Below are 14,597 nucleotides of genomic sequence, written 5' to 3' on the forward strand. Positions count from 1 at the left end.
TTTATTATAAAACTAATACTTTAAGGCCATGTTTGGTTGGCAGGATTCTGTTTGGAAAAGTAATCTGATTCCTTAAATTTTAAATTCCTGTGTTGTTGGATTTTTAATCAAACTGGGAAAGTAATCAGAATCCGAAAACAAGGAAAGTTAGTACAACATTCCAGGATTCTGAATCCTAGCTTTTCTTAAGTATTCTTTTTCCCAGTTTTAGGATTCTTACATATTTAATACAATATAGTATAGTTTATTATTATTATTATTATTATTAGTATTAGTGATTATAATGTTTTAAAAATAATTTAAAATTATAAATCATACTCCTTAATTTCACTATAATAAATAATTATAATTAAAATTATCATAATTATAACTATATTTTATAATAATTTATTAAATAGTTAAAATATAATTATACAATATAACACATAATAAATAATAATTATTATATTTTATAAATTAATAATTAATCAACAAAGTTATAGTGCAATTTTAATTTATAAAATTTATCAATTATAATATCCATAAATATTATAATTATAATATAATAAGTAATATATTTATTATTATAATGAATGAGTATAATACTCTATGTAACTACAATTATAATTATAATTATATTTTATATATTATGATGGATAATCTATATTTAAACTATCCATCGTAATAAAAACATAATAATATAATTATTATTATTTGTAATTAATAATTTATTAAAATTTTATATTATTATTCTTTTTTATAAATAAAAAAATAATGAGTGTATTTTTAGTTTTGTGTTTAAATTAAATATAAATTTAAATCAATATTTTCCAAACACAGGAAAGTAAAGTCACTAGGAATCATATTCTCAGGATTCATTTTCCAAAGAATTATTTTCCTTGCCAACTTTACTTTCCCACCAACCAAACATGGCCTAAAAGTAAGACCCACGTACCACCAACTTTTTCAACTCACTTTCCATTAGATTTCTTAAAACTCATGCCGGATTAAAGTGTCCCAAATTATCGGGACGTAGGAGTAACCAAATATATAATTAATTTATAAAGATACGTACTAGCTGAAAAATTACATGTATCACATTATTTCAGTACTGGAATACCATTAATTTGGTCAAGGATTCTAGTCTGCATACGACTCTCTATAATAGCCTAATGTATAGGCGTACGTTCGTCGCCTTGAACAAAAGAAAGCTAGACATCCCAATTGTCGACACTGTTGTTGTCGCTTAAAAACCATTTTTACCAAAAATATGGAGCCCACCACAAGAGGACCGGCCTTCTATCTTTTCTTTATTTTATCAATTCATTTTTTGGTTAGAATAACATTTTATCGATCGCATCCCTCAGGTCAGGACCAACATTTTTCATATATTTTTGTATATTTAATCGATATTAAACACCCAATTTACTGAAATAAACTCATTTTATATGAACATAAAATTATAGACACAAATAATTTTTCTCGAAAAATGACAAAAAATTAGAGCGCAAAAAACGTGTTTAAGTTGTGGTAAAAGTAAAACTCATTTTTTTTACATTAATGCATATAGTAGAAAAACTCTTTCTTTACATAAATATAAACTAAATAATAAACAAATTCAACACGTAGTATACTAGTATTAGTTTATAAACAATAAAAAAAAATTAAATATCCCTAAAAAATAAAACAATAATCAAATTAGCAGTTTTCTTCATCTTCATAGTAGTAGTATATTGTAGTAGGAGGAGTAGTATTTCTGTACAAACCAGCAAAGCAAGCATTGGAATTATATATTGACATGAAACCCTTATATAGTTTAATTGGGATCCAAAATCGTAGCTAGGTAGGTAAGGTAGATATGGTTTTTGTAGCGAAAGTAGGAAGATATCATAAATAATCATCTGTAAATGTTGTTGAATAGAGAAAAATTTGAATGAAATAATAAAGCATGATAGTTACATGACTGTAGCATTCTCTGGAATGAATGTTGCTCATCCGGGTCTCATTGATGTGTCTGAAGAAGCAAATACTCCTACATGATGAGAGAGAAAGAGAGTGAGAGAGAGGGACAAGGATGGTGACGATTGAATAGTGGGTTTGATGTGTATGTGGAAGTCAAGACTAATCAAACTTGTTCAAATAGTACACTTTCTCTCTCTCTTGATGAAATCGTACTGTTGTGCCTACCTGACCCAGCATCTTTGTGGAGTATCTATTTCCCAAGAAACGCCAAATTACTAATATTGAATGCAATTACTGTTTATTCTACATAATTGTGGTGACACTCAGAGATTTGGAGCACAACGTATGGGTGCACAGCACCGCCTAATGCACTGTAGTGTAGAGGATGCTTGCCCATATATTTATGATCATATGGGTATGGGCCGGACATTTCATTACTGATGCGGATGGGCCCGAAGGCCGAAACCGCTGGTTCTGGTTTCGCGCATCGTGGAATCGAAACCAGCTCTGTGTTCGGGAAAAATATATGAAACTATTTTTATGGTTTTGCTATGTTTTTTTTTAAAAAAAATTTCCTAGTTTTTATCGGTTTTCCTATTTGTAAATGTTTATACTTTATACATTATAGAACTGGACTCTCTAAATTACGGTCAAGTTATGGTTACAAGTACGGGGCATACATTAGTGACGTGGTTAGGCTGGTAAGCCGGCGGTTTTGGTTTTAGGGAGCTTGGAATTGGGATTGGCCTGCGAAGGGGAAAGACCTTTCTAACCAACAGTTTTGATTCAAAATCCAGTAGATTTTATATGGTTTTATTTTTATTTAATTTTTTTGAATTTTCTCCATTTTCATTGTTTTTTCCTAGCTTCTCGATTGACCACTAGTTTGCGATTCAAAAAATTTGGTCTCATAACCCGATCGTCTAATTCATAGCTTCAGTTACGGCTCAAGCCCAAACCATGGTCAATGGTGACTGGTTCCGCTCTGGACACTCAGTTCTAGTTTAACCATGAATCTCTAGGTGATGTATCGTCTATTTAAAAAATAATGTTAAAAGCAAAATATAATTCAAAGTTTGTTGTATTTATACATCACTATTTTACATTAATTATATACTTTGCGACACAAATAGTTCGTTGCATATTAATGTTAATGATCAAGAATTAATTCCTCTTGTTTAGTCACATTTCACTTGTCTTTTCATTGTCTCTCATTCCCACTTCAACTTTACCACCAACTTATTCTTGCAACAAAAAAACTTTACCACAATAATTAGTTGCTTCACATCTCTTTAATCATCTAACCCTTGGGGCTTGGCCTAAATATGGCGGTGTTTCTTCCCTCTTTACACCTTTTCCATATTTTTAGACATCCATATTTTAGCTCTCTCTCTCTCACTCTTACACTAAACTATTGCATTTTTTGCTAACTATGACAGATCCTTTCTTCAACTACTTCAACCCCTCCATGAACCACTTCACTCCTTACACCTTCACTTGTCATAATTCCTCTCCGCCGCCGACGGAGGCTCTCCCCCTCCTCAGCTTAGAGCCGTCCGATCACCAAGATCAATCCTCTTCTAGTGCTATGGAACTAGACGGCGACAACAACAACAAGAAGCAAGGGTTGAGAGTGAGTCTCAGCTTAGGGCTACCCTTCACCGATTCAGATCCAACTTCCGGCCTCTCCTCCTCCACCTCCTCCGCCGCGGCCAATGAAGAGATAAACTGTAAAGAAGAGGTCACCGTGGCTAACACAAACCCTCTCAACAAGGGGCACTACTGGATCCCCACACCCTCCCAGATTTTGATCGGACCTACCCAGTTTTCTTGCCCTCTTTGCTTCAAGACTTTCAATCGATACAATAACATGCAGGTATATATGTATTCATTCCATTTACTTTTCAGAATTTTATCATGTCTACTTAATTAGGGTTTTTGTTACTGTTGTTCTTTCTTGAAAGGGTAGATGCTGAAAATTAGATCAATATTACAATAAGATAAACTTTGATAAGAAAATTTTGGTTTGTCTTTAGTGAATTATGTGGATGAATTAAGAGGGTTTTTGGGATCTGTATAAATCTATCTGCCCAACTGATTACCTGGTCAGCATCCTCTTTATTTGATTGAACAACACAACCAATTCATGCTTTTTGTCCTTGAAGTTTGTAACTTTCACACTCTGGGTTTGTGTAAACTGAATGTGTTACCCATTTATTCCTAGGTGTGCAGTGCAGAATGGAGTACTATTTAATTTGTTGCAATTTGTGACACAATAGAACATAGTATTGTCCTCCTTGTAAATCACACACTCCTTATCCAATTGCTCCTTAATTTAGTTTTCACTATTTAACCATATTTTGGCTTTAAAATTAGAGTAATGTATGATACTCCTACTTTACTTTCAATTTTTTAACACAACAAGATCAACAATAGTCTCATATTATAGTTTTTAGTGACCTTATTGCGGTTATCACTATACTTAAACTCATCGACATGCTAGACAATTGTCTAACATGTCGATGAGTTTATGTATGTTTAAAATTTCTTCTTATTATAGAGCGTCTCATTATCTAAAAAAAATCGATTTCAACTTCTTCAAAACTAATTTTCTGCATCCGCCCGCAAGCAGATGCATATGTGGGGGCACGGTTCACAATACCGAAGAGGAGCGGAATCTCTAAGGGGGGCGCAACCAACGGCAATGCTAAGGCTTCCGTGTTATTGCTGCGCGGGTGGGTGCAGGAACAACATAGACCATCCGCGAGCCAAGCCTCTCAAAGATTTCCGAACCCTCCAAACGCACTACAAGAGGAAGCATGGGATAAAGCCCTTCGTATGCAGGAAATGCGCCAAGGCCTTCGCGGTCAGGGGCGACTGGAGAACGCACGAGAAGAACTGTGGCAAGCTCTGGTATTGCACGTGCGGATCCGATTTCAAGCACAAGAGGTCGCTCAAGGACCACATTAAGGCCTTCGGGAACGGCCACGACGCTTGTGGGGTGCATTGTTTCCGAGAGGAGGACGTCGCGTCTCAAATCGACCATCATAATGAGTCTTCTAGCTAGAGGTGACTTAATTAAAATGAACCTTGTTATTTTGATGATGTCGAAAAAGTTGGATTGAACGTATAAAGTAGTAACTGCATTAATAATTAAAATAAAAATACTAGAATTTTCGCTTGCTTCATCTAGCTAGGAAGCACAGAAGATGCATCTACCATAGTTTTTGAAAATATAGTATAGCTACAAATGGTTCATATATATACCAGTACCAAAAGATCAGCATTCTTCGTCTTTCCACCTTCACTAACAATAACTTCAAACAAATTTCTAAGCCAGCATGAAGAATTTCACAAAATCTGCATTCAAATCGTCGAAAAACTAACACCGAAGAGGAATACATTTAGTGTTGAAATTAAATCGAATAAAATCAACCGATTAAAATAATAATAATGACTGGTGGAACATATATACGAAAAGAAATCCATGAAATCCAAAGTTATAGTTTGATCTGACACTGATTCATTTGTTTTGGAATGTATTGATTTTGAGACTGGTTTCTGAAACGAGTTAAATATATATGGTTTGTTATTTGAACTACTATTATATACACTTTATGCTCACTTTAAACGAATATTGTATATTGTACATTATATTGTAATTTCTTGAAAGTTCTATAATTTTGGGAGTATAGATTCATCTCATTAAATTGCACTATAAGGTTGTGATCCCATTGAGTTATATTGTGCATCATGATGCAAGTCCTAATTGGACCCGATCATTACTTTGATATTGTTAATTTATGAAAATAGAAATTGAGAGCCGAGACATTATAATAGCACGAATAAGGTAAAAGGACAAATAACTTCGAAAATTTCGTACTGAGGTACGAATGCATTATTGGCCTGTGATAGCATATTACATCCGATTTTTTATTTTTCTTCATTGAGTTACGACTTTACCCATTTGGGGTAAAGGTTTATGAATATAGCTCAAATGACATGTAGATATAGGAGTTTTGAGCTTAATCGTTACCATTGTTCTGTATTTTGTGTACAATTTTAAATGCATCTGTAATTTGATTTAGAGTGGGATAATGAATTATAGAATGTACATCTTATGAAACCTGTGATATTTTTATTGGCCATCATTTGTTTTGAATGCAACTCTAATTTGACTTAGAGCGAGAACAAAACAAAGTTTACATAAAAAAGTGTCATTTTTAAGTGAATAGAATAGTACACTACAAAAAAAGGCGCTGGTTGCTACCAAATATTTGCTAGCACCAGGTTGTGCTCGCAAAATTCGAAATATTTTCTAGCACATTTGCGAGCATATATGGAAAAAACAACCAATTTTCAAAATATTGAGTGGTATTTCTAGCACTGGTACGTGCTAGAAAATTTGTGAGCACCTAATGCTAGCAAATTTAACAACTAGTCAAATTTCCTTCAGTTTGCTAGCACTAGTATGTGCTAGCAAATGTTTTTTCATGTAAAAAAGAAATATAATCATTTTCCGTCGACTATTTTGCGAGTGGGAGTAAAAGCGCTAGCAACTTTGCGAGTGGGAGTAAATGTGCTAGCAAATTTTCGAGTACACGTACAAGGGCTAGCAAAATTGTGAGCACCAAATGCTAGCAAATTAACCAATTAGTCAAATTTCCTTCAGTTTGCGAGCACTCGTATGTGCTAGCAAAACTTATTACATTTAAAAAGGAATTGTACCGTGAGTGGAATTAAAAGTGCTAGCAAATGTGCTAGCAAATTTGCGAGCACACGTACAGGTGCTAGCAAATTCTTTAGTCTTATCCAGATCCGCTTTCTACGTTCTCATTCTTCTCCATTTCCAAATTTTAGCTCTTCCATTTCCTTGCATGCGATTTGGAGGTGTTTTTGTTGCCCATGGTCAGCCCAACTTCACATTTTCCAATTATTTGAAGGTATAAGTTTATTTATTAGCTATTCTTCCAAATTCTCATTTTCCCACATTTCAAAATTTTTAAACTTTCACTTTTCTTGCCTAGGATTTATGCGATTTGGAGGTGTTTTTGTTGCCCATGGTCAGCCCAACTTCACATTTTCCAATTATATGAAGGTATAAGTTTATTTAGTAGCTATTCTTCCAAATTCTCATTTTCCCACATTTTAAAATTTTTGAACTTTCACTTTTCTTGCCTAGAATTTCTGCAATTTGGAGGTATTTTAGCTGCCTAATTAGCTCAGCTTGACATTTTTTCCAATTATTTAAAGGTACAACTTTTATTTGTTAACTATTCTTCAATTTGTGACTAATTAATTTTAAATATTTTTATACTTGATTTGATTTATATTATTAAATTTGTGTGATAGATAGTGAAATGAATAAAATTCCGGGAAGAGAATGGATGTATGAGAGAAAATGTTCTAGTGGAGAATTGAATCTGGAATTTATTGATGGATTAGATAAGTTTATAAGTTTTGCTGTGCAACATCCCTCGAGAATGGATGGTTTGAAAATTAGATGTCCATGCTTACGTTGTAATAACAAAAAATTTTATCATCCGGACACGGTGAAGGAGCATCTTGTGAAAAAGGGATTTACTCGAAACTATTATGATTGGAGATTTCATGGTGATGTTGAAGCATCGTCTTATGATGTTGAAGCGTCCTCCAGCTCGGGACAGATAGAATCCATGCATTGTGATCCTCCATTGAATTCTTACCAACATATGGTGCACGATGCATGGGAACAATCAAGTGCTTATGAGCATTGGCAACATGTTCCGCCTACATACATGCCAGAGCCCCCCATAAATGAGTCGCTACATTTCTACAATTTGTTGGAAGCGTCTAAGTCTGATTTGTGGGCAGGATGTGATTATTCTGAGTTGTCAACAAATGCTCGAATAATGACTATGAAGGCCGAACATTGAATGTCTCAGCGAGCTGTTGACGAATTGTGTCAGTTTATGGAGGAGCGTCTGCCAAAACCAAATCGTATGCCTAACAGTTTCTACAAGTGCAAGAAACAAATGCAGACTTTAGATATGCCTCATCTAAAGATACATTGTTGCATGAAAGGGTGTATGATCTATTGGGGAGAAGACGAGGATAGGACCGAATGCAAAGTTTGTGGTCAGGCTAGATTCAAGGACAATGGTAGCAGTCCATTCAAGGAGATGTATTATTTTCCTCTGGGCCCAAGATTAAGACGATTGTATGCGTCTGAAGTTACAGCTCAATCCATGCGATGGCACGCAGAGCACGCCCAGACTCCAGGAGAGATGCGTCATCCGGCAGATTCTTTAGCCTGGAAAACTTTTGACAAGACACATCCATTATTTGCTTCTGAATCAAGAAATGTCAGGTTGGCACTTAGCACAGATGGATTTCAGCCATTCGGGCAAAGTGGTTCACAATACTCATTATGGCCAGTAATTTTAACCCCATACAATTTGCCACCGTGGATGTGCATGAAAAATCCATACATGTTCCTCACTGTGATAGTGCCAGGTCCGAAGAATCCCAAACAGAATATTGATGTGTTTCTACAACCCCTGATCGCAGAGCTCAACGATTTGTGGACTGAAGGAATTCCAGCATATGATATATCAAGAAAACAAAATTTTCAGCTACGCGCAGCGTTGATGTGGACTATCAGTGACTTCCCTGCATATTCAATGTTGTCGGGGTGGAGCACATCTGGACATCGTGCATGTCCATATTGTATGGATGACTCACAAGCTTTCTCCTTGAAGCATGGACGAAAAACCACTTGGTTTGATTGTCACAGGAGGTTTCTCAATAGAAATCATCGGTTTCGTAGAGATAAAAAGAATTTTATAAAGAACAGAACCGAACATTCTGGTCCTCCTTCGATCTTAAGCGGAGAAGAGATACTTTATAACTTGGAACAGTTTGAATTCAAGAGAGTGTTTGATGAAGGTGCAGAAACATCAAATTCCGAGTTGAGCAAGATTTTTGGATGGAATAAATGAAGCATATTTTGGGATCTTCCATATTGGAAGACAAATTTGATTCGTCATAATCTAGATGTCATGCACATAGAAAAAAATGTTTTTGACAATATCTTCAATACCATCATGAATGTGGAAGGCAAGACAAAAGATAATCCTAATGCAAGAAGAGATTTGGAAGAGCTTGGGATACGACCCGAACTTTGGCCATATGACGGGAAATATCATAAGGCAAATTTCACACTTGACAAAGAAAGCATGAAATTATTGCTCAAGTGGCTCAACATTTTGAAATTCCCGGATGGTTATGTTTCTAACCTGTCAAGATGCATTGATATGAAGAAACACAAGTTGTATGGTATGAAAAGCCACGATTGTCATGTGTTTATGCAAAGATTGCTACCGATTGGACTTCGTGAGTTACTTCCACACGCTGTATGGGAACCTCTGACAGAGTTGAGCAATTTCTTTAGAGATCTCACTGCTACAGTGATAAGAGATGTTGATATGGCAAAGTACAGTGAGTCGATTGTAGTTACCTTATGCAAGCTCGAGATGATATTTCCCCCATCTTTTTTTGACTCCATGGAGCATCTTCCGGTCCACTTAGCATATGAGGCATTGATCGCAGGACCGGTGCATTTCCGATGGATGTATCCGTTTGAACGGTATATGCGCAGGTTGAAGTTGAATGTAAAGAATAAGGCTGCTGTGGAAGCATCGATATGTAATGCATATTTGGCTGAGGAATCATCTCATTTTTGCACTCATTACTTCGAGTCACATGTCCGTTGCCGCAGTAGAGATGTTCCTCGTAATGACGACGGAGGGGGATCTACTCACCCTAAAGATGTGCTTCAAATTTTTACGTATGATACCAGATGTGTTGGAAAGGGACGGACACGATTCTTGTCAGAAATCGAGTACAAAGCTGCACATACTTACATATTGCTTAATACACAGGAAGCAAAGGAGTTTGAGCTGTAAGTTTAATTTCCTTAATTATCAATTATTGAACTACCTATATACTACTTAGTTAATGATTTTTTAATATAACAGCATGTTCGTTGAGCAATTGCGCGAGTGTTTTCCAGGAATAACACTGCCCCAGATAGATCAAGAATTAGAAAATCACTATGCATCATGGTTTAATGAATATGTAAGTATTCTATATATTTTATTTTGTACATGTTAAATTGTCAAAAAGATGTTAATTTACTCACTACTAAGTGTTCGGTATACAGGGCCAAAATAACTTGCCTCGCGATAGTCATATGTACTATTTATCACAGGGACCATTGATCCGGGTGACGAGTTATAATGCTTGTGTTGTCAATGGATATAAATTCCACACGGACTCTTATGGAAAGAGCAAATCCACCGTCAACAGTGGGGTGTGCATCAGAGGGTCGAATTACAGCTATGACGAGGATGACTTCTACGGCATTTTAAAAGAAGTTGTGGAGGTGGAATACCGTGCGAGACCAATAAAGAAAGTTGTCTTATTCAATTGTGTATGGTATAATCCGGCTCCACCTCCACGCGGTGGTACAATTATTCATCCGAAGTACAAAATTACAGAAGTGAATATTATGAAAGAGTACCCGAAATATGATCCCTTCGTCTTAGCCAAACAAGCATCTCAAGTTTATTTTGTACCTTTTCCAAGCAAGAAAAAAGACAAAGCGAACTGGCGAGCAGTGTTCAAGGTTCGAGCAAAGAAATTTGATTCTAGTTACACCACCATGAAAGAGGCAGAAGAAGATACGGCTTTCCAAGAAGATGAAGTGGAAGTTCACGAAATTTCTGATGATGTGCAATTCATCGATCTTTCACATCGTGATCCTAGTGGTGCAATGATTCCAATTTTAAGAGAGGTTGTAGATGAAGAAGAAGAAGAAGAAGAAGAAGAAGAAGAAGAAGAAGAAGAAGAAGAAGAAGAAGAAGAAGAAGAAGAAGAAGAAGATGATGATAATTATGTTGATTATGATGATGATGATGAGGAGGAGTGACGATTCCAATTTTAAGAGAGGTTTGTGATTTTATGAATAATTTGGTAATTTTGGTTAATATTTGTTGCTTTGTTGAATTTAACCCATCATTTTTTATTTAGGGATATGACATCTATATGATCTGATTTTAATTAGGGATGTAGACTTTGTGTATTAGAAAAAGATGAATGGTCCTAATTCTCATTTATAGAGATATTAATTTGACGCTTAATCACTTAATCACTAATTTTCATTGATAGAAAGATGAATTAGGATTATCTTTTATAATTTTTTATACATTTTTATAGTTATGAAATTATAATTCGTGAATTGCAATTTGCATGAGTCACATTTCTTTGTAAATATGTTTGGTCACTTATTCGAAAATTTTGTAGTACTAGTATTGTTAAGATTAAATTTATGACTTCTATAACATATTCAATTTAATTAATCCTATCTGAACTTTAGGTGATAGGTACTTAATTATAAGGAAGCTTTGGAAGTGGTAATTTTGGCCACTGTGACGAAAACATATTTATTAAATAAGTTATCTATAATCTAATTTTTCACCATTTCTAAAATTATAAAATAATTGCCGGCAGATTTAGATGAATTAGGATCAAACTACAATTAGCTAATTCTCACTTAATCACTTTTCACTTTTCACTTTTGTAGAACCGACCTAAATTCTCGCCGCCTGTGAGCACAACCTCCAGCCTCCAGCCACCGATCAGCCGCCGACCAATTCTCTCCGACGCCAACCACCAGCCAGTCTCTCTCTCTCTCAAATTCAGGAACAACAAATTTCAGTGAAGATCGCTAGAAGTAAGATCGCTAAAAATCCAACAGCTATGTTTTCCTCTTCCTTTTTTTTCTGAAATTTTATCTGTTCTATTGTATCACAGTTGAGCAATGAATGTTATATTTTAGTTCATCTAGCAATGCATGCTATTGTTTTAATCATCGGACTGATTTGCATACTTAGGTGTTTAATTTTACTTTTTCAATTTTACTTGTTTCAATTTTACTGTTTCAATTTTAATCATCTCCTTTACCTCTGATTGCGTGTTTCTGTGTGAAAAATGGCGTCGACTAAAGCTCAACTTGCCAAGTCTATGCCGATTTATGGCTCCATATGTAATCTCTTCATCGAAATGTACTTTTTCTTAGATATGGTATTTTTGTTCTCTTTCTGTGTGCCATGAGAATTTAGACAGGTATTTCATATAAAGGATGTTATTTGGGGATTGATTTCCTTTTAATTATCCTGGTTTAGAGTGCAAAACGTTGGATATTATTGACTTCTTAAGTATGGTTCATTTTGGGGTTTAGAAGAAGGTTTGTTTGGCCGAAACTTAGCAAGTTAGATAAAGTTGGTGGAACGTGAGATCCAATACCAAAAGTTATGTAGAAAGAGCACACTGCCACTGATTCTTATTGTTGCTTATAAACTAGTAGTAATATGTGATGCTTAAAGCATTCCTTACTCCACAAATTAACACGAATGGAATTATCGATAGATTTTAGCCGCTCGAGTTTTCATTTTTCTTTGCTTTCATATTCACATAAAGCATGTCTGTGTTTGATTTAGAGCTTATGCATCAATTTTGTGTATTTGTATTTTCTCGGATTTCTAATTTTGTTTTGGATGATTACTGATTTTGCAGGTAAGAAGGATCGATCGTTTCTCTCTGGGGCTTGCAGTGGAGTGGTAATTATCACTTCACGTGCTCTAGACGTTTGTGTATCTGCGTTCTGATCGCTCCTATTTCTTGGTCCTATTTCTAATCTAAAGTATGCTTGCTGAGAAACAGAAAGTTAAATCTGATAAATTGATGGAATATAGTAACTATTTATGTATGCAAAAATATGTTTTAAGGTATGCTAATACGATGAATATACTTATTCCTACAGCTTGCAACTCTTGAAAGCTTGCTAATGTTTGTGCGATGATGATGAGACTCGAAAATAACAAATAACATGATTTGGTGTAGGTTTATAGAATTTGACATTGAATCTTTAATATGAAAATGATATATCATCTGAGTTTTGCTAAAGTTAACTCATCCATTGCATTTGCTTGGCAGCACATATTCTGAGTTGAGTTTGTTTGCCAAAGAAGATAGCCCACAGCCTGCAGGGAGCAGTTCTTACATCTGCACCCTCAGCCCGGTTGCATCATCGGTTGTAGGTCATACATATCTTATAAAAGGTGTTGGCCATATTCCCAGGTAGCATTGTTTGTTTGTATTGGTTTGGTGGCTTTGTAAGTTGAATGATGGCAGATGTATGATTTAGCATCTTGTTTAAGGTTGGAGCTTAACTTTTCTAGTTTATTTCGCCCATTGACACGAAATTAATCATGGAAAGGAATAAATTTCCTTCCTAGGGTGGATGACTGTGGTGATTATGTGATCTTAATTAAATGTGTGACTTCTTGTTTATATTTTTAGCAGCTCTGCATTCTGCCTTCTTGTTTAGTTATTAGGATAGGCTAAAATGTCTTATTTTGCATAATTAGAGCAGGGAAAGTGATTCTTTTCATGCCCATGAATCACTTCTCGTATGTCAGTTTTTCCACTAGTATTTGATAGCTCGATGTACACATATTATCATTTTTCAATGGAGAGCCTAGAGATAGTATAACTAAAGTTAACTCATCCATTGTATTTACTTGGCAGCACATATTCTAAGTTGAGTTTGTCTGCCAAAGAAGATAGCCCATAGCCTGCAGTGGAGCAGTTCTTATATCTGCACCCTCAGCCCGGTTGCATCATCGGCTCCCTCTCCAGTTTAAAAGACAAATACAGGTAACCAACCTGTTATAGTTAATACAGCCATGAAGATGTTAGTGGCCAAAAGTATGTTGCTTTAATGGGGAGATTTGGCTTATGAGCTCACTGATTTTAGTTATAAGGGGAGATTTCATTTTGAACCTGTCTTACAAACTGCTCCTCAGATAACCACTTCTACAAATCATATTAACCTATAACCTTAATTAAATTTACTCATCAGGTGAACCTCTTCTACAAATCTGCTTGTTATACTTTAACTGGAATATGTGGATCTAAAAATTTTGATTGGTGTGATTTATTAGATGATTGATATTCTGTCTTGGTTTGAGAGAAACATACTCTCATGATACAGATTACTTTTTACCTTGATGGTAACCTGATGAACTTGATCAAACTTACTCGTTGCTTGTAATTGAAATGTGGATTCAGATTTTTCTATCTTGTAGGTGTGTTAGTGGTGAAAATGCCCCGTGGAGGATTTACAGGACGCAAAGCCTCAGCCCCCATTGGCCCTCCAGCTCGGGTAGGGAACACGACTCAACTACATGAAACGTTGGGTCTTTTCGATGTTGAGCTACAGGACGCAGGGCCTCAAACCCCATTGAATTTATTTGATGATGATGAGGAAGAAAATAATGTCGAAGGGGAAGAAGGGGAGAGAAATAATACAATGAGGGATCATGCTTCACCTACACATGATCAAGAGGGTCGTGTATACATACAGCTCAGGGATGGAGAGTAAGTGGTTAGCTAATTTTATACATTTTTTATAATTTTTTGAAGTTACTAAACCAATAGTGATTTGCAGTTTGATCCCTTCGAGAGTTGTGGCAAATTTATTACACGATTGTTTTCAGAATATAGTACTCCCAAATGCGTTCTATCAAAGCAAACTTACTGACGAAGACGTT

General features: G+C 35.3%; 2 protein-coding genes across 2 annotated transcripts; both read left to right on the top strand.

Moving 5' to 3' along the window:
- Positions 1–3,264: 3,264 nt before the first annotated feature.
- LOC148930017 (zinc finger protein WIP2-like) lies at positions 3,265–5,122 on the top strand. The gene is made up of 2 exons (XM_089067695.1): positions 3,265–3,817; positions 4,574–5,122. The coding sequence occupies exons 1-2, from the start codon at positions 3,374–3,376 to the stop codon at positions 5,006–5,008; spliced, it is 879 nt and encodes a 292-aa protein (XP_088923821.1). The 5' UTR covers positions 3,265–3,373; the 3' UTR covers positions 5,009–5,122.
- A 2,302-nt stretch (positions 5,123–7,424) lies between these two features.
- LOC148930018 (uncharacterized) lies at positions 7,425–8,921 on the top strand. Its single transcript, XM_089069117.1, has 2 exons — positions 7,425–7,844; positions 7,890–8,921. Exons 1-2 carry the CDS (start codon positions 7,425–7,427, stop codon positions 8,919–8,921), a joined length of 1,452 nt encoding a protein of 483 aa, XP_088925243.1.
- The last annotated feature ends 5,676 nt before the right edge of the window (positions 8,922–14,597 follow it).

Source organism: Salvia hispanica, chromosome 3 (assembly GCF_029641045.1).
Source record: "Salvia hispanica isolate PSC_SH4W2 chromosome 3, Shi_PSC_v1, whole genome shotgun sequence".
Lineage (NCBI taxonomy): Eukaryota > Viridiplantae > Streptophyta > Magnoliopsida > Lamiales > Lamiaceae > Salvia > Salvia hispanica.

Bases quoted from the DNA above. Each gene is read 5' to 3' on its own strand.
- LOC148930017 (XM_089067695.1), top strand. From the start codon at position 3,374: ATGACAGATCCTTTCTTCAACTACTTCAACCCCTCCATGAACCACTTC. The intron at 3,818-4,573 runs GTATATATGTAT...GCCCGCAAGCAG, and splicing joins ATCGATACAATAACATGCAG to ATGCATATGTGGGGGCACGG.
- LOC148930018 (XM_089069117.1), top strand. From the start codon at position 7,425: ATGGATGGTTTGAAAATTAGATGTCCATGCTTACGTTGTAATAACAAA. The intron at 7,845-7,889 runs GCCGAACATTGA...GAATTGTGTCAG, and splicing joins CTCGAATAATGACTATGAAG to TTTATGGAGGAGCGTCTGCC.